This window comes from Mauremys reevesii, linkage group 19, assembly GCF_016161935.1.
Source record: "Mauremys reevesii isolate NIE-2019 linkage group 19, ASM1616193v1, whole genome shotgun sequence".
In the NCBI taxonomy this organism is placed as follows: domain Eukaryota; kingdom Metazoa; phylum Chordata; order Testudines; family Geoemydidae; genus Mauremys; species Mauremys reevesii.
In genome coordinates, this window is record NC_052641.1 from 12,484,848 (window position 1) to 12,506,111 (window position 21,264).

The 21,264-nt window shown below is 42.9% G+C and overlaps 1 protein-coding gene across 1 annotated transcript in view; it reads right to left on the minus strand.

Moving 5' to 3' along the window:
* Positions 1-21,264, minus strand: part of MEGF9 (multiple EGF like domains 9) — a 68,991-nt gene that overhangs the window by 30,333 nt on the left and 17,394 nt on the right. Inside the window, exon 3 of the mRNA XM_039507014.1 lies at positions 2,086-2,287. Coding sequence (XP_039362948.1) covers positions 2,086-2,287 — 202 coding nt within the window. The remainder of the gene's footprint in view (positions 1-2,085; positions 2,288-21,264) is intronic.

Consider the following 21,264-nt stretch of genomic DNA (forward strand, 5'->3'; position numbering starts at 1 on the left):
GAGGTGGGTCCAGATCAAAAACCTTTGTTGACATTCTGATCTGGATGTAAACTTGACAGCAGGCTCTCATCTCTACAATGGGCCAAATGACCCAACTCCCCTCCCCACTTCAGGAGCCTGCAGGAGAGTCAGTGCGAACGTTTGCCGCTCAGGACCATGGCTAGCTTGGACAGCATCTTGCTTTGAGCCTGGGCTTTTTACAAATCCCAAACTCGGTTGTTAGAAAACCACATGAGCCCAAGGCCTACCCCTTGCAAGTTGAAACAGCGGATTTTGCGTGGTTCTAGGGGGCTCCCAAGCTGCATGAAATACCCCAGATAAAGTGACCAGAATCCTACTGAACAACCAATTACAACACAGGAATGATATGGGCACTGCAAAAGGGGCTTTGTTCTTAAGGCTGCTAGACCTTGAATGACTCACTGCAGGATCAGCCTCTAACACGAACATTTCCCCCACATTCCTTCCTGAAGGTAGCCCATGACTTTTGGCAAAGACAAGCAGCTACATCCTTAAATTGGCCACTATCCAGCCAGCTTTTACTCTTGCATCTCCTTTCTTTCTCAACCATGTTGTCCTTAATTCCCTCACTGCAGATGAGTTGGCACATTCTCACCTCTGGTGTTTCCAAATAAAAGGCCAGATCTGATTGCCTTACTTATGTGAGGGGTCATGCTAAAAATCAGGGAAGTGCATGAGATTTGGCCCAGGATTTCTCAGCAGAGCTGTCACATTGCACCAAACAGACCCAGGAAAATGCATGGATGGGGTGGCGGGGGGAAGAAGAGAGACACATTGGACACTTATTCATTTCACCTGCAGTGGCAAGCAATTCGAGTTTCTAAAGCTGCTGACAGAGCAGTGAGCTACACTGTGTACTTTCTACAGCTGTTATCAACATCACCAGCCTGCGCGTAATCCCAGAAGAATTTAACCATTCAGCAATCATTAACAAATAATCGGTTACAGGATTAGGCCCTATTACTCTGAGTTTACACACTTAGCTACCAGCATAAGCCTAAATTTTCAACAGTGACTAGTGATACTGGGTGCCTTAATTTCTGGGTTTCCAACCTGAGATGCCTTAAAAGGGCCAGATTTTCATCCACCCTCTGAGAATCAGGCCTATTTGAGAGGTCACAAGCTGAGCACCTAAAAACCCTGGAAAATGTAGGCTGCATTATTTTTCTTTATTTACATTGCTGTAGTGCCGAAGAGCCCCAGGCACAGACCACAGACCAGGCACTGTACCAACACACTATAAAACAATGATCCTTGCCTCACAGAGTTCACAGTACTTACACTACCATGAATAACCCCTGTGCTGAGCCCATGAGGAGAGGAATGAATTGATGAGTCTAGAGAAGGCTGGGAGAGTCTAGCTCTGAATTAAATGGTTATTTTATGTAAATAAACCAGACCTCAGAGGAAAAGTGTAATTCAAAAGCACCGGTTGTGGAGATCTGACTGGGAAAGGAGGGAAACTGAGGGAGCAGTGCATCCAACAATACAAGAAGCAAGGGCCTGTTACAGTCTCTCACTCAACTATTTCTTTGTGATACTCAGAGAAAGAGTCACAAAGCTCTGTTTGAGATCCCAGCCTCTGATGCAAGAAATAACCTTTGAAAGTGACCTCTCCCAACACCCCACTGCGCGCCTCCACCCACTCTTCCCTGGTAAATGAAGGAAATCTTGTGTGAGGAGAGATGCACAGGGAATTAGAGGAGAAATTCTGCAGCAGCATACATTCAGCTCAGAAATGGAAGTTAACTCCCTTGTAAATTGCTAGGTTTTTTGCTACAGCTATGGATATTTTTATAATCTGATCTTTAAAAGAAGGGACAGCAAATGCTTCATGCATTTTTATAAGACCAGCTTTTTTTTTCTCCTCTCTCTCTCTATATATCTATATCTACACACACACACACACACACACACTCACTCTCACTCTCTCTCTTCTCCACACTATGTGAGGAGATCCCACACCTGAGCCTCAAAATACACCCTGGATCTCAAAATACATCCAAATTACAAAACATGGCACACAATCCCTGGGGAGGCTTATTGAAATGTCATGTTACTTACTTGTCACAAAGGGAGTTGACAGAGCCTTTGGAACTGCAGCCACACGGAAGGCAGAGACCACTGGTTTGGTTCAGGATATATTCCTCCTCGCAATTTTCACACCGCAGACCAGTGTAGCCTTTGTGACACTTGCACTGTCCTGTTGAAGTATTGCACTCATTCACACTTGCACTCCCAAGAGCACTGCAGTTACACAGATAGTCTGCAAAAGGAAAAAAGAAACTGAAATTAACATGCTCTAGTCATAAAATGAAGTATATAAGCATTGAAAAAAAAATCTTTAAACATGCAAAAATTGCCAGGAGCACATTTGGGGCAGTCAGGCTTACATGCTCATTCTGTGTGTGTAGCTTTGAAAGAGCATTGACTGTTTTGGGGTTGGCAAAGATCATGAGTCAGGGCCTCAAAAATCATGAGGCTGGCTTAAAAAAACAAAACAAAAAACACCAAACAGGAAAGTTTTTTTGTTTGGGTTCTTCATATTTACTTTCTGGTGTTTGAACCTCTGGGGTTCATGTTTTCAAGCTTTTCTTCCTTCAACTATGAGGACTAGAAACTTACTTTTCTTTTTCTTTTTTTTTTTTTTTTTTTAAAGTTGAGCCTCTCCCATAATCACATGACTCAAGGAGCTGAGGCTTTTGGAAAGACATCAAATATCACAAGCCTCATGATAAAACGGCAACATTTGGCAACGTTGCTATCAGAGCACCTCATAATTCATGGATTTATCTTCACCACACTCCAGTGAGCTAAGGCAGTATTATTATTATTTACAGATAGGGAACTGGGGAGAGAGAAAGGTGAAGGGCCAGATTTTCAAAAAAGCTCAACACATCAAGTGCTGAGCACTTTTGGAGTGCTGATTGCAAGTGGTACAACAACAGCTGTGGATACTGCCCAGGTTTCAAAATCTATAAAAGAGGCACCAATCTCTTCTGAAAATGTGCCTCTGACTGTGGATGCTGAGCATCTGAAAATTTGGCCCTAAACTGACTTGCCCAGGATCAAACAGGAAATCTGTGGCAGAGCTAAAACCTGAACCCAGGCCTGCCAAGTCTGAATCTAGGGCCTTAACCATAAGAAAATCCTTCCTCTCATCACCTAAAACAGAATAAACCAATTTCATCCTTTCTGTCGGCAGGCAGAACTCCACTAGAGTCACTGCAGGGCTATCATCTGATCCGAAGAGCCATGCAGGCAAGCACCCCCCTCCAACTAACTTTCATGGAAGTTCTTCATTTGGAAGGTTTACCAAATCCAGCCCTCAAAAGGGCAGAGGAAAAAGATCAAACCACAAGTTCTCAACCTACATAAACTGAAGTGTTTAGACTAAAATGAGAATTTCTCCCCAGCAAACTAGAAACTGACACTATTAGTTTTAGCTTCCCTTCTTTACTGGAAAATACTGGGTGCTTAATAATTCAAAGTATTTATCTACCAAGACTGAATTATGAATAAGGTTCATGTCTGACATGGAAAACTGGCTTCGAGGAAGTTAAGCAACACTGATGATTATTTACTGAGAGCAGCCAGGGTGCATGATGCCGTACCGATGGAGGCAGTTGCCATAGCCACTAACCGAAAGAATTTACAATCAAGAACCCAGTCTCACCCACTTTACCCCCAGGAGTCACCCCACTGAAGCCTACCAGAGTTTTGCCTACTGGAGCACTGAACAGGGCCTAAAATTAATAAAATACAGTATTTCAATATTTGTACTTCACAATTATAATGTACACTTACGTCCTAACCCAGCAGTCCATTCCTATTGAGCAAAGCACTTAATCATATGCCTAATTTTATGCACTTGTTTAAGTTTCACTGAAGTCAAGAAGACTTGAACACGTTTAGCTTTAGGCCCATGCTTGAGTGTTGGTCTGAACAGGGACGGATTTCAGAATGTATTTAAAATGTTTTGTTGAACTGGAACCTTACCGAGGATCTCAAAGTGCCTTTAGAAATACCAGCATCCCAGGTTCCCTACATGTCCTACCAATATGCACAAACCCTAACCTACAGATGGATGTGGGCTGGATTTGAACCAGAAAACTAAGGATACGTTCATACTTGGTGTAACTCCCTTGACTTCAGGGATAGATTTCTGCAGCCAGTTCTTAAACCCTGAGAAATCCAGCCCCTCAGTCACTAACCTTTCAAACTTTTTTTTTAAGGTTTGGGGTACAGCTTTGGGGCTCTAAAGGGACCTGGAAATCAGCTGACCCTATGAGATTGCTACCATTTGGGCCTAAAAATCTCATGAATGGGACATGCCTACACAAACACCAGACCCTTGCCCTGGCTCAGTGTTGGACGGAGATCCTGTTGGGCTTTGTCTAGACTAGGTTTTAGAAGGTGTTAGCTAACACATGTTAACAACTTAGTGTGGACACGGCAGTGTTCCTTTAACACCTTCCAAATCCTAGTCTAGGCAAGGAGGTGTATATTGGTAACATCCCTTCATGTTATACATCCACATCTTCACTTAATCTGCAGAAGATGGGGAAAACAGAAGACTGTTTTGAATAACAGCCCCAGAACCTAATTCAAGTTCCATTCTCCTTTTGCCCATATAAGTCTCAAATTTTCTCCCTATTTATCCATGCACAGATTTTATAGCCCAAGTGCAAATGATTGAGGGATCATTCTTACTCCAGCTTTTTGCAGCTAATTTAAAGCCGCTGTGTGAATTAACACATTCTTTCATTAGCTACAATTCCCCAAAGCACCAAGGAAAGTTTGTGATTTTAATTATTTTGCTTTAAGCAAAGTACGTAGAGACTTCAATGATTTTATTCATGTAATTTCTTTTTTATTCCCCTCTCTGTTTAGGATGTGGTACATAGATACTAAAACTGAAGTATGCTAATAAATTTTTAGGCCTGCTCCTTAAGAGGTGGCTTGATCTTGTATCAAAAGAATGTTGCTGACATGATGATTATATTTCCTGAGGGGTATCAGACGATTGCTTACAAATGTACTCCCAGTTTGAACTTTTCAGTAGGCTGGGAGTCTGGGGGTTGCCTGCTGCTATTTTGGAGTTGTTTGCCGGCATTCCATTTAATCCTTGTCTCATATTGTTTATATATAATCTTGAAGCATTCAGTTAGTTTTGTCACACCCTGGGTGGTTTAAAAGTATGGACATTTTAAATAGAACTGACTGAATATTTATATGGCTGCAGACGTTCATGAAAACATTGGTATGAAAATGCAATTGGCAAAAGTAAAATGCCAGCAGACTTTTAAAATGAACACTACACATAGCGTGCAAAATTTCTAAGCACTGGCATGCCCAATGCACAAGAGATTTTATAGCATACAGAAGCACAAGGAGACGGTAGCGGACATGTACACATGAAATGGGCCTAACTGCAGAGAAAAATACCACCTAGTTCTTACAAAGTGGGGAGGAAATATTATCTAATGATTCAGAAAGCAGGTGAGGGAAGGGTTTCTAAACTGGCAGAACTGGGACCTCTGGCTTGCCAGGTAGGTTACTAATTGACATGCTCTGTGAACTTCCTCTGTGCTTCAGTTTCACCATCTGTAAAATAGGTTAAAATAACTTACCTACCCCACTAGGCTGGCGTTAATGTTTGTAAAACATTTTAATTGGCCCAATTCTTTAACACTAAGGGCTTCTCTACATGGGGAGATTTCCCAGCATAGCTATACTGGAATCACTCTTCTGCTAGTTATACTGGTGTCCAATGTGGACACATTATTCCAGAATGAAAGTGATTCTGATCACTCCAAAGCAGAGTAAATATTACAGAAGAAAAACCACTTTTATTCTGGAATAGGGTGTCCGCATGGGGATTTATACCAAAAGTGGAATAGCTATCCCACTATAGCTCTGCTGGGAAGTTTTCCCATGTAGACAAGACCACTCGATGCTTTACACTATGTGCTAGGGTCTTAATATAAATAAGAATCAGACCCTAAGATGTCTAGAATATATGCAGTTATAGAAATGCCAAAGAGAGCTAAAGAAATGCTCAAGGATTGAAGCATCTACCGTTAAAAATACATCCTTTCCTTTTAATTCATTTTAAAAGCATGGCTTGTATTTGGTTTCCTCCAGCTGCAGTACTTGAGATTTCATCTATCTAATGTACCTACATGACCTCCCCCGTTACTATAGTATCTGAGCACTGCACAATCTTAATATATTTACCTTCACAACTCCCCTGTTAGTTTCTCTGGCCTCAGCTAAGGCTGGTAGCGCAGTGCTATTAGCCCTACGTGCCTTGATCAGGCAGGAAGTTGTTGTAACAGAGCTAGAAACTGCACCTGAGTTTCCCGAGTCCAGACTAGCCCCCTAACCATTAGACTTGCCTTCCTCTCATGAAACTATAAAATTTTAAACCACTTCACTGCTCATTTGAATGAATTAGGCTGGATTTGGCTAGCAATTTGGGCCAGTGTTGCTTTTCCACACCTTTTTGCTAGATAGATTATCTGAGCTCTGCAAACCCCCCCCCCTCCAGTCTCTTTTTAGAGGATACAGTCCAAATTCTCCTTTTTACTCTGGAGAAACTATAGTGATGTGGGTTGAGTTGCAGTGAGAAGAGAAGTTGGCCTGTAATAGCCATGGCTTTCCCTGTAGAAATGTTAGAATATCAACTAGCCGCGGAAAGCTACTGTAGACGCTTCTGCAGTGTTATGTTGACTCTAGTCTTGTAGGCTAAGAGCGAGCAATGGTTTATGATGTTATGCTGCAACTGCAGCAATAAGATCTTCTGAATATGGAGCAATATGTAAGAATTGTCTCTATTCTCCACTTTAATGGCACTCCTAGCATCTAAGAACACTGTTCTATTAGATATAACACCTTTTTTTTCAAATCTGTTATGACTCATTACATTGCATACAACAAGTAATGAATGTGTTTAATAGTTTGATTTAAAAACTGAAAAGGGAGCGCTTATTCCAGTGGCTGCCTATGACCTGCGCTCATTGGTAGAAGTCAAAGTGCTAAAATCAATGAAGCCACACTGGTATGACTGAGATGGGAATTGGTGCTTGTAATTGGAAGTGGATGTTTACCTGGATAAATACAGATCTCCAGATTTTCATTTCAGTAATCAGTTCTGATCCAAGAAAATACAGGCCCAGTTCTAATCTCACTTACACAAGGATAAATGCAGAATAACTATTGACGTTAGAGGAGTTACTCCAGATTTATGTTGGCATGAATGAGATAAAAAATTTCTTCTCTTAATCTGGTGCAAAACTGATCTCTGCATCTGATGGATTGATTTACTGTAAAAACAAAAAACCTGGTATCACTCTAAATATTGAGCTGCATGACATTTTACTGAACCCTATAGTTTGACAGTATAACTGTCTGGATATTTGATTCTTAGAAAGTTCCCAGTATTTCCCCATTCAACCCTTTATGAGAAGGCGGCTTCCAGCCTTCCTTTCATGGTTTTTCATTGTTTCATTCCAGAACTAATTGGGCATAATCTTAAAAAGAATGTTTTAAATGTATATAACCAATTGGGAAGTTGAGCTATAATCTCTTCCTCCACCCCAAATTCCACAAGCAAATATACAAAGAAAAGCCAACATGAAATGAGTACATTAATCTGACAAATGGATAAGGGAATGTAGGGAAGCTTGTATCCCTGCTGCTTACACTATACCAGTTCTATAGTCAAATAGAGGACTTGGGTCTCCAAGGCAGCCAATCTAGCACCTTTCACATCAGGATTTCAAATAGGCTGGCGCTAAATTCACCATGCGAAGATTAACAGCAACAATGTCAAAAGGAAGCCAACTTCTCTCCTGGGCCAAGGCAGATTTTACCAATTCCTTGGTTCACATGGCAGCCTCAGGCCTTGTTCTAACTAATCTGGAAAAGTGCAGCTGGAGAGAATTCCTATGGCCATCAGGTCTCACACAAGCTATGCTCCATTTGATTCCCGGAGAAGAGGAAAGCTGAGCACTAGCTTCGCATATCACCTTGAACAGACAATGCAGACCAGGCACTCAGTTATCTTCCAGACTTCCACTCATCAGCCATCTTCTCCGTGCTGATCTTGAAAGAGCAAATGCAATTGAAAAAATAAGCCTCTTCAAAAGCCTGCCCTGTAAGCAGAAGCCACCAACAAGGGGCTTATGTGCTCCTAAACCAGGAGACCTTGGTCTTTTAATAGCCTGATAAACATCAAACCCACAAGACAGCTGAATGTACTAGGCCTAATTCGCCTCTCATTTATTCCATCGATTTCAGTGGAGTTACACCCATGGGTGAGAAAAGAATCAGGATGTCTGGTTCTTGAACCTGCCTTATCAGAAAGGTTAGCAGAGAGAAGTTTCTTTGGGAAGGAGAAAAAGGTTCCTTTCTTAATTCCTTGTCTGGGGACACTTCGAGACTGAGAGGAGAAAATATATATGTGGTTCAATTTCCATCTCAAGTGGAACCTCAACAGTAATGCAAAAGTTGAATCACTACGAAAAAGTTGACTATGGAAAGCTACAAATTCAAATTGCCTTCATTACAAGAACAGACCTGATTTTCTTCTCACCAACAGTTGTGCAAATCAGGAGTGATTCCACTGCAGTTAATGGTCACGCTGGTGAACACCAGAGAAAGAATTAGTTTCATCATAGGATGAAGAATGACCTTACAAGGAAATACATAGGACCACACTATCTCTGGCCCACTAAAGTCAGTGGAGTTACACCAGAGGCACATTTGACCCATAGACCGTGAAAGGATACATTTCACAATTCTAAGGAAAAGGACAGAGAGCAGCAGACTAAAGACAACAGACTTCAAAAAAAGCAGACTTAGCACACTCAGAACTGGTAGGCTAGGTGGCATGGGGAGAAAAATCTAAGAGATAAAGGAGTTCAGGAGAGCTGGCAGTTTCTCAGAGACAATATTTAAGGCACAACAGCAAACTATTCTGGTACAAAGGAAAGATAGAAAGAATAGTAAGAGCAACCTGGCTGCATCAGGAGCTCTTTAATGACCTGAAAATCAAAAAGAAATCCTACAAAAAGTGGAAACACGGATGAGTTGCTAAGGAAGAGAGCAAAAGAACAGCACAAGCATGTAGGGACAAAAATCAGAACGGTTAAGGCACAAAATGTGTTATAGGGACATACAAAGCAATAAGAGAGGCTCTATAAATACCTTAGTGGCAAGAAAAAGAGAAAGGAAAGTGTAGGTCCACTACTTAGCAGAAAAAGGAGAGCTAATAACTGATGGTATCAAGAAGGCTGAAGTGTTTAATGCATATTTTGCTTCAGTCTTCGCTAAAAAGGTTAATGGTGACTAGATGCTTAATACAATATTAACAAGGGGGAAGGAAAAACAAACAAGAATAGGGATAGAACAGGTTAAAGAATATTTAGATAAAATAGATGTATTCAAGTCAGCAGGGCCTGGTTAAATTCACCCTAGGGTACTTAATGAACTAGCTGAAGCAAATCTCAGGACCACTAGCAATCATCTTCGAGAACTCACGGAATACACGTGAGGTCATCTGGGAGTAGGGCAAACAGAGTATCTATGTTTAAAAAAAGAGGGGGTGGGAGACAAAGCACCTGGGGAATCACTGACTCATCAGCTTAACTTCAATACCTGGAAAAATACTAAAACAACTTATTACACAATCAGTTTGTAAGCACCTACCAGATAACAGAGTGACAAACTTACTATAGCCAACATGGATTTGTCAAGAATAAATCATCGCAGACCAACCTAATTTCTTTCTTTGACAGGGTCACTGGCCTAGTGAATGGGGGATGGCAGGGGGAAGCAGTGGATGTGATTTATCTTGATTTTAATAAGGCTTTTGACACCGTCCCACATGACAATCTCATAAACAAACTAGAGAAATGTAGTCTAGATTAAATTACTGTAAATTGGGTGCACAACTGGTTCAAAGAGTAGTTATCAATGGTTCGCTCTCAAACTGGGAGGATGTATTTAGTGGGGTCCTGCAGGGGGTCCGGCACTGTTCGTTATCCGAGTCATGAAAGAAAATATCGGAGTGGAGAGTATGCTTATAAAATCTGTGGTTGACATCAATGGAAGAGGCTACTAGCACCTTGGTAAACAAGATTAGAATTCAAAGGGACCTTGACAAATTGGAGAATTTGTCTGAAATCAACAAGATGAACAATTCAATAAAGACAAGTGCAAAGTTGTTCACTTAGGAAGTGGGGGTGGGGGGAGAATCAAATGCACAAATACAAGAGGGGAATGACTAGTGAGGCAGTAGTACTGCAGAAAAAAATCTGCAAGTTACAGTAGATCACAGATTGATTATTAATCAACAATGTGATGCAGTTGCAAAAAAAGGCTAATACTCTGGGATGTATTAACAGGAGTATCGGAGACGTGGGAGGTAACTCTCCCATTCTAGTCAGCACTGGTGAGGCATCAGCAGGAGTAGTGTGTCCACATTTGGACACCACACTTGAAGAAGGATGATGAGGTTGGCATAACATATGTTGCTGAGGGATGTGAATAAGCCACACCCCTGAGCAACGTAAATTACACCGACCTAAGCGCCGGGGTGAAGAGCGCTATGTCAGCAGGACAGCTTCTCCCACCGCCAGAGCTACTGTCGCATATTGGGGGTGGATTAAGTCAATGGGAGAACTCTCTCCCATCGGCTTAGAGCGTCTGCACTAGCAGCGCTACAGCTGTAATCTCTCTAGTATAGTCATAGCCCCACATAAGCCTGCCTTTGTGAAAGGTGGTCCCTTATACCAAGAGTTACAGAAATATTCAGGCTACTCCCAGTCCCAAAAGGACCAGCCTCTTACCCCAGGTCAGTCACACTTTAGATTTAACACCAAAGACAATGCTTGTAGCCAATTCTACAATAAACTATATACAGATTTATTAATAGGAAAAGGAAACGAGAGAACTATTTACAAGGCTGAAGCCAGTAAACAGATACACACAAAAGTTACAATCTTAAATTCAAAAAGTAACAGAAATTTCTACAATAAGCAAACTCTATATGTCCTTTAGGGCTAACCCAGGCTAAACAGCTGGGTACCTCTTGCTTATGCCTAAAAAACCTTGCTCTCCAGAGTCCAAGCAGCATGGAGATACTGTTCCCTCTTGTTAGGAATTTGTATTCCTTTTCACCCTGGTTCTTCGAGCTGCAAACTCAGCTGATGGGAGGAATTCATTTTCATGACTCGTCTTAATAGCAGGGGAGGGGGGGAAGCAATTGAAGTCTTTTGTCCTCTTTAATGTTCCACAATAATTCATCTGGTGTTGATGGGCCTTCCTTTTTGTCCAGGATGTAACACCTTCTGTCGGAGATCAGCACTTTACACTACTTAATGTCTCTCTCCTATTTGGTGATTTACAGTGTCACAGAGGCTTATAATACAAATGTTTAAATAGTACCTTACATGTGGGATACAGATGTTAAAAGTGAGATTACATGCATGCAGCAACTTACAAGCATTCAGTAAAGTCTAAACACTAAGCACATTCTTATAATTCTAATACCTGTTTTAACAACATTAAAACACAGGTGAGCCAGACTGATTCCAGCCATGGGTGTATCTACACTTTAAACGCTACAATGGCACAGCTATGCCACTGCAGCTGTAGTGTTTCAGACCTAGTCTATGCTACATGGTCTACACTACGCTGCCCTGCGATGACCTAGCTGTGGAAGTGCCTTCACTTAAACTTGACTCCCACCATCAGTGCCTCTTTATGCCGATATAGTAACACCGCTTCCCCAAGAGGGATAGAGTCACAGTTGATGTCATTAGGTCAACACAGTGTCAGTGTAGACACTGCATTGCTTACGCTGACCATTACTGACTTTCAGCAGCCATCCCACAATGCCCCACACTGACAATACAATTGATACAAGCACTGTTATTACCTGAGCCCCGGCACTTCTTTCTTGAAGAGTTAAACACTGGTGTAGACAAGGCCAAATGATTACCTGGCCAAAAGTTCATGTCAAAGTGTGTTACTTGCTAGCCCTTATTTACCTATTTTAAAAGGTGTGTCATTCAAATCAGGGACAAGAAAAAATTACCATGCGATTTAGGTGACTAATCACACACCTCAGATGGCCAACGGAATTCACTAACAACCTACAGGCTGAATTTTTCTGGTGGAAACTATTTAACGAATATTTACAGATAAATACATTTGTAGACGCAGGACTGGTTCACAAACAGGGGGGAGGGGAGGGGAGGGCTAAATTTGTAACATATGAATTCAACCAGCTCTAGGGAGGACAGATGGGCTTGCTGTTAAGGCAATAGACTGGGAATCAGTGGGATCAATTCCTGACACTGCCACAGATCACAGTGTGACCCTGGGAAAGTCACTTAAACAGCCCTGCGCCTCATTTACCCATCTATAATATAGGGGGATGATACTTCCTTAGCTCATGGGGGTGTTGTGAAGATAAATCTACATGGGAGGTGCTTGGCTATAGCAGTGGTAAGGGCCACATCAGAACCTAAGTAGGTGGAAAGTTTATGGGATGATTCCTATGCATTGGAGGTGCGTTAGAGAGAACAAATGCTGCACACTCTGGCTTTGTTCTCAGCTCCCTTGTATTGTTTCAGGTTCCTGCCCACCATCCCCCTTGCTAGGATGTTCTTATCAGATCAGGTGACAAGTCTGTTGGAACCTCTATCAGCTACTTCAATTGGCTTATCCGGAATCCTTCCCCCCCACAACCCACCCACACACCTTAGTGCTAGATGAAGAGGCAGTGATGTCACGTAGCTGGATGAAAAGCTCTTTCATTCCTGCTGGCTGCCAGTATAAGTGTTCACCCTTCTGTTTGTGGGCTGCCAACTTCATTGCTCCTCAACAGCTTTGGCTGAGAATTAAGAATTCTTTTTATCAATGTAATTCACTTCAGCATAACTGGCTCACCCAGATTTGAAGAACAAAGGCTTTGTCTACCCTGGGATTTCTGCCATTTTGCACAGCTGTACCAATTCAACCCACTAACAGAGACATGGTTTTCACCAGTTCAATGCAATTTACAGCCATGCGATTGAATAGTTTGAAACCAGGATAAACTGCACCAGTGCACAGAGCAGCGCATCAACATAAACTGTATCTATCCCAGGGTTTTGCAACAGCTGGCAAGCTACCCTGTGGAAATCCCGCTGCACTGGTCTAAACCACATCTGCACAAGAGGATTGTCTTGATGCAGCTATACAAGGGCTGAAATCTCAATGTAGGCCAAAATCTGGTAGCCTCTCTTCTCCTGGTTTTACATGGAATTTCTAATCTTAGAGAATGACAGGATAACAGACATGCAGCATAAATACTGCACATGTGCAAGAAGAAAGGCATGGAATATAGAACGTCACCAGATGAATCATTCACCCCTTTTTTACACAACACCACACCTGATCCCAGAAAGTGTTTTTCCTCCTTGAACTTGGAGAGGTTTGTGCCACCAAGACAAAATGTTTGCAAAAGATGCATTAAAAATGGACAAAATACATTAAATTGCTTTGGAGGTCGGGAGGGGAACAGATCTTAACTGAAGAGACTTTTGTAACTAAGTGTAGGAGCTCACATGAAATTTTTGGCAAGGAAGATGCTGTATTTATGTCACCAGCACCAAAAGGGCAGTAACAAGATTTAGTATTTATTTTTGTTTTTTTCAGTACACCTCTACCCCGACACAACGCTGTCCTTGGGAGCCAAAAAATCTTACCGTGTTATAGGTGAAACCACGTTATATCCAACTTGCTTTGATCCACCGGAGTGTGCAGCCCCGCCCCTGCGGAGCACTACTTGACCATGTTATATCCGAATTCATGTTATATCGGGTCGCATTATATCGGGGTAGAGGTGTACATTATCAATGCAATTAAATCAGTTTTAAACCCATGTAATTGGCTAACACTGCAGGAGCATCATTAGATTAGTTATGTTTGTACATTTAAGGCACACTTTACGTCAAAACTGATTATTGCCCTGATTTTTAGTTGTGCACATCCCAAATTTATATATCAGTGTGCTCAACAATACAGTACCTAGAGACCAGATCAGGTAAAAACTGGTCCTATTCTGAAGCAGATGGCAAAACTCCCACTCACTTTACTGGGATCAGGATTTAACCCAGTGACTTCAAGATGTGCTGATATGCCATTGCTTCTCTGCATCCATGGAAACTAAGCAACCAAGGTGATTTGTGCTTCTCTCTCTTGTTTAAAATTAAGCTGTGCATTTATCCAGGAAAGCCACTGCACAGCTGGCAACCTCTTGAGTGCCAACATCTTTGGTGGTATGATAAGATCACCAGTGGAGGATACAGACTGAACATCCAGCCAGACCCTCTTACAGACCTAGCTAGTGATTGATCTGGATGGTGTTCAATCTGCAAAGAGACTACATCCCCTGGGATTTGTCTGCATGATGATCTTGCTTAAAATTATACAATAAAAACTTCTTTGCCATTAACTTCAGTAGGATCAGGCTAGGGCCACTATAGCAGTTAAGGAAATCAATCTTCTGTCCGAAAGGATTTGCTCTCTATCCTCCATTTTATGAAATTAAAATTGGGTAGGGGAAAATCTCCTACTTGCATAATGCCAAAAAACACATGGAAAACCTTGTGCAAAGAGATGGACACCTACAGTTCTTACTAAAGGTGCAGCAGCAATCCCACTTCCTGATTGTTGTGATAGGGAGCTGGGATCTTTGCACTAATACAGAATTCACAGTATGGTTTTCATAGCACCTCCCACTTCAGGATTTCAAAGGGTACCAGTGAATTCACTATCCCCAGATCCTGGTGAGGTGAGTAAGCATTACCTCAGCTTTACAGTTGGCAAAACTGAGGCACCAATAGGTTACGGTGCACCCTTTCAAGACTGGTGTCTCATGTTGTTTTCTAGAGCCTCACCGTACCTCCTAGTGATTTCAAGCGCTCAGTACTACAGGGGGGAACCAGTCCCAGGTGGCTCTGGTTAAGCACTCAAAACTCAGAGACCTTTTTAAAAAATTTGAACCCAAATGATGTCCTAAAGGCCACATACAGCTTGCCTATGGCAGAGGGGGGAATCAAACCCATGGTTTTGGCTCCCAGCGTTTTACCCATTAGGCCATGTTTCCTCCCTGACACGAAACATGAGCTGGCTACAAATGAGGTACTTTGCCTGGCTAGAGAAGAAACACTCAGCCTCGCTACAGACAATGTACGCTGACTGCACATTTGTCTCATATAATTAAACTTACTTTAAAAAAGACTTTGCTGGAAGGAAGAGAATTTATCTTTCCAAACTTTTTCCTCCAGAGACATCTGTGATCAGAGTAGAGCATGTTATACAGAGTCTTTAGCATTTAGCGCCTAAGTTCATGGAGCCAAATTTAGCCCTCGTGTAAGTGGGTGTAACTCCCATCAATTCCATTGAATGTTACACCCACATATGCCAGGACTGAATTTGGCCCTGGATGTAAAACCATCAAGCAGCTTGGCACAGTGATAAAGACAAACATACAATGATTTCATATCTAGAAAAGGGCGAGTGTGCTCCAGAGCTGGTTTGTGCTGAAGGGTGGAGTCAAAAGCACTTGGCCTGTGCCTATCTCTGCTCCCGCTGAAGTCAGTGGCAGTTTTACCACCCACTTCACAGGGGGCAGCGTTAGGCTAAGTCTGAGCAATTTTAAAAATCCTGCCACAATGCAGAATTTCTTCTCGCAACAAAATTAATGTTTTTAGAAACACACCAGAGCTAGGCCTAAGCCAAAAGCCTGGTTCAAACTGGATCTGAGCTTTCCGGCTTGGGCCCCACCTCACCTTCACACTGAAAACACATTTGCATGATTCCGACTTTAGCACACCACAAGGATCCAAGGGAAGAGCACCGCCGCTCTCTAACAATGCCCCTCTAAAGAGCATCCTGCAGCGACAATGCAACTTGATCTCCATGAAGTTCTGTTTACATCTTATTTAGTCTGTGTGGCTGCAGTTCAAGATTCTGACACTGACCTACACAATCCTCTATGGCTGGATCCTAGAATCTATATGCAGAGTACTTGTCCTGAGAGTTTTAAGAGACTGCCTCAGTTGTGAGAGTACTTCTGAGGTCAGCTATGAACTACCCCACGTCCTCTCTTCATAGGAATGCCCAAGGACTAGCATCATCCTGGCTGTCTGCACCACAATCACTGAAAAATGACTGACCAAGGGCCAGTTTCTGCCCTCTGTTATACCCACGTATGACAGTGAACTGCACCCATACGCATTAGTCAGCATTGTTTAACCTGCCTGCCTATGTTATTTCCCACTTGATACAAGGCTCATTTCTGAGACTCAAGCCCCAGAGATTTGCCCCAAAGCCTCAGCCAGGGTTGCTGAAAGTAGTTAAGGTGGACAAAGAATAAAGACTCTGCATGCAGATTCTCGCACAGTCTAAGTACTTTCAAGAGACAACTACTGAAATGTTTATGCATGCTTGGGAGCAGGAAAAGCATTTAGCATAAGCTGACAGCCACAGCTGAAGATTGCCATGTATTAGTATTCTATGAGGCTTTGCACAGAATGAGTAGTCCACCTTAAAGGTGACCTGCAAAAGAATTTAAGAGTTGAGCTTGTGTCTCTGATTTTTTATGATGTATAAAGAAGGTCTGACAAGTTAGGGGCACTGATGTTCTGCTTTATTTATTTTTAAAAAAAAACACCTTAGAAACATTAGAAATTAAAATTCTGGTCTTTCGTGGTTTTGCTGGCAACCTCTGGGAGGTCTGTGGGGTATTTATTGTAAGCATTAATACCATCTTGAAGGATCAAGTAAGTGTGTGGATTCTTTCACGAAGGCTTCCTCCAAAGTGTTCACTAGTCACTGAAAGCGTTCCTAAAAAGAGACTTAAAACGGTCATCTCATCTCACTTGCTCAACTTTCACTCTTGGGTCTTGTGAGGTCATCATTTCACTAAGTCTCCACTTGCCGGCATGTTTTCCAACCTAGCTACTTTTGTCTAATTTAACAACAAATAAATAAATAAAAACACACTCCTTTTCAGGACTTTTGCCCATCATAAAAAAAAGGCAAAAGAAGAGTACAAACTCAGTTCCCTTCCCACACTCCTTACAAGTCACCTTTAATGCCAGGTCTGGAAAAGAAAAGGGAGCGTGGGGAAGGCAAGCTTTCACCAACCCAGAGCTGGAGGGTTTAGGCTCCAAGCTCAATAAAGTTCTTTTATCCTGTTGCTCAATAAGTGGAAATGCTCTAGCAGAACTTCCATTGGAGGTGGGGTGGGAGAGATGTAGGAATAGCAGGACACAGTAGTTATGAGGACTAGATTCACGCAGGTTTTGACATTTTGGTCTAGTTTCAGGGGTATGATGGCATAATGTCATAGGCTAATTTGGATTTAACACGTGCCAGGCCAAGAGAAAAGTTATAAAACCGGAGAACATGGAGAAACCCTTCCTTGCGACTTGTGACAGACTGGGACACCTTTTAAGCTGGGGGAGAGAATGTTTCTTGCTATGTTTCTTTAGGCTTTATTTTCATATTTTGTAACACTAGCTTTGTGCCCACCTAGCCATCCATTTCACAGTATGCAACTTAGGGTGAACTTGCCATATGTCCGGGTTGTCCCAGACATTGCCTCTTTCATTTGAAAAATCCACCTGGACAGAGGGTGGAGAAGGATCAACAAAAAGAGGCAACATCCAGGTTTTCGCAGAGCAAATGTTGCAGCTCAGAAAAAGCCCCAATTGGTCTGCTTCCCAAATGGGTCCCTCACCTGCATCCGCATCCAATTGGGTGGGATCTGGCAGCTGTGAAGGACCACCCAGGCCCTCCCGTGGGAGGGAGAGAGCCCATGGGTTGGCGCTGACTGACAGCTGTTGCTGCATCCTGGGTCTGCACCAGCAGCTCTGCCACTGTGACAGGGAGTGACACTGCCCCTCACCTCAAGAGCGAGGCACCAGGTACCCTCTTCAGCATCCCCCAGTTGTAAAGCCCCTCCAGCAGGGTCCTCTTTTTGGGAACCTGAAACATGCTAACTCTCACCCAACCAGATGCAGTTATTATCAGCTCTCTCATTTTGTGACTTTTAAATTTTTTTTTTTACTGAGAACATCTTCCTTTATCCAGGACCAACAGAACTGGGCCGTGGATGCTGTTAGATGACAACTACTGGTAGGTTCTTCAGAACTCAGTTTCTCTCTAAAGAAAGGGGCTGGCGTCGGCCATTGTAGGTCCTTGGAGCACCAAATGAGTTTACTAGGTGAGGCTACACCATATGATCCCATTGAAATCACTGCATGGGTGTAACAGAAGGCAAAGTTTAGCCACAAGTGTTTTAGGTGGAGTCTAAGGCCATGTCTACACTACCACTTATGTCAGCAAAACTTCTGTCACTTAAGGGTGTGGAAAAAAACCACCACCACACCCCTGAGCGAAATAAGTTTTGCCTGTATAAGTATTCGTGCACACAGTGCTGTGTTGGCGGGAGAGCTTCTCCCACTGACACAGCTACTGCTGGTTGCTGAGGTGTCAACGGGAGAGCTCTCTGCCATCAGCAAAGAGCAGCTACACGAGCGAGCAACTGCGCTGCTGTAAGTTCACTAGTGCGGACACGGCCTAACTGCTGCTTCACCCAGAGAGCACTTCCTCGGATTTGTATTCTAATGTTCTTCTTATGCCTCCCTACAGCCCATTTACCTTTGTTTTTTAAGGACTGGAGTCATACGGTAGTTTAATGCTTCAATCAGTATTGCATTGTGGCTCCTAATTTCTTTCCTTAGTGTATTGCAATTGATGCCGCAATGATGTTCAATTACAGTTCAGTTGCTTCCCTATCATGAATTACTTATACATTTATGTACACCAGAGGTCAGCAACCTCTGGCACGCGTCTCGCCAGGGTAAGCACCCTGGCGGGCCGGGCTAGTTTGTTTACCTGCCACATCGGCAGGTTCGGCCGATCGCAGCTCCCACTGGCTGCGGTTTGCTGTCCCAGGCCAATGGGGGCGGCGGAAAGCCGCCCCCAGCACATCCCTTGCTCGCGCCACTTCCTGCCGCCCCCATTGGCCTGGGATGGCGAACCACAGCCAGTGGGAGCCGCGATCGGCTGAACCTGCCGACGCGACAGGTAAACAAACTGGCCCAGCCCGCCAGGGTGCTTACCCTGGCGAGTCGCATGCCAGAGGTTGCCAACCCTGATGTAAACCAACAGTTCGCATCCAGAAGGAAAATTTCCGTTAAACAGCAAGTTCAGCATCCATAAGCAAACATTCCAACTTGGATAAATTCAGGACAAAGTCCCTGAAACCTTCTCAATGAATACCAAGCTATCAGGTGTTATGATTTCTCCATACGCACAGCAGTTTAAAAGCGCACACAAACACACCACTCCCTCCCCAAGGCAAACAAGACTGCAGATCTCCATGAGTAGTAGAATGTGCATATCACTTTTAACAAGCTGCATCAGTTCCATCTCACAAAATAGTCAATGCTCCTGCAAATGGGCAAGTTCCTTAAAAGTTTAAAAGTGCAGGACAGAGAAAACAATTCATAAATGTTATACACCACACTAGACATTTTTACTGCACTCATCACCATGGGAATTGAGCATCTACATTATAGCAGGAAGATTCCTAGAGGCTGGAGCCCTCTCTAAAATGCACATGCGGTCTCATTGCAAGGTTAGAAACGAAAGCGGATGGAGCACAGGGCTGGGGGCTAGGGCTTCTTGCAGCCCTGATCTGCTCCACGGGGTTTACTAGTTAATGTTCGAAAAGCACTCTCAGTGTGTGTTACTATTATGTGCTCAGTGCTAAGTACCTAAGTCATCTGTGCTACTGGGTCAACAAGACATTCAAGTCTGCCGGATTGTTCCCTCTTTACTTGTTGTGTCACTGTGTTAGAAATGCAGGGATGAACCTGTCTGGCTGGTTTCATAAAATAGTTCACTCAGCAGAGGAAAGAAGAGTTCAAGGATCATCCACTCCGAAGTCCCATCCTTCAGAGCCCAGTAAGAAATACAAGCAGGTATTGAATGGAGGGCAATTTTAAATGGGCATTGTCAGTGGCCTGAAATGAAATCTACCAGCTTTGTTTGGGTGTGCAGATGTGCATATAAGACATGTTCATTGCACCATCCATTCTGCCTGTTGGCTCTATTCTTCTCAACTGGTAGGGTAATGAAACTTCAACCAATCCTGCACTTGAGCCCTTTTTATTTTTAAAGTGTGAGTGTGAGAGAGAAAATGAAGGGGAATGCCAGAATTTAAGGGATTCCTTCCTCCTAAGTTACTAGGCTTCAAATTGCTGTTTAACTGTTTTAAATAGGGAAATGCATGTAATCAGCAGCTGTTGGTAACAGGGACCATTCTAATTACTTTGTTGTCACTAAGATAGGCCAAATTCTCCTTTCAATTATGCTGGTTCAATGCATTAAAGTCAATGGACCAAATTCAGCCCATGTGTCAGTAGGTGCCACTCCAGTGTAACAGAATGGACCAAGGACTCTAACATTTTCTATCTCCCTGTGTTTTACTGGATCTTAGTGGGTCAAACTGAAGAGTGGATGCCTTGCATCACTCTTAGATTAAAGCACCATATGCCCAAATCAGCATACTTCCATTGCAGTAAACATGCTAAATGCCCAGCTGGTGCAAGTCAGTGTTGCTCCTTTGAAGCCAGTGGACCATATCCTCAACTGAGGTAAATCAGCATAGCTCCCCTGAAGCTCTTTAGATCTCCTTTGCCAAGATGTAGGTGATACCACCAAGGGCAGGGCACTGGAGAATCAGGCACAAGGGACACCAAGACCAAAAAAAGCCAAAATACAGAGATTTCTCCATGATAAAAACTCAGCCAAACTTTCTAGATGAGAGAGCAGAAAGGAAAATACACACACACACACACACACACACACACTCAGTGCCATGGAAAGAAGTAGAGCATCATAAACATGAATGAGTTAAACTTCACAAAAAAAACACCTGTGACATTGCAGGAGGGGGAGTATTGTCTTCATTTTACAGATGAGGAAATCAAGGAACAAAGCTCTTGAGTCTGAAAACCAGACTCCCAAAATCCTAACTGCAGTCTATGGGAGCTGCAGTTGCTCAACACCTCTGGAAAAATCAGGTCCTAACATGACATGGACAACATCACACCAAGTCAGTGAGAGAGCAGCAGGCTCTTTAAAGGCAAGGACCAGCTTCTGTCT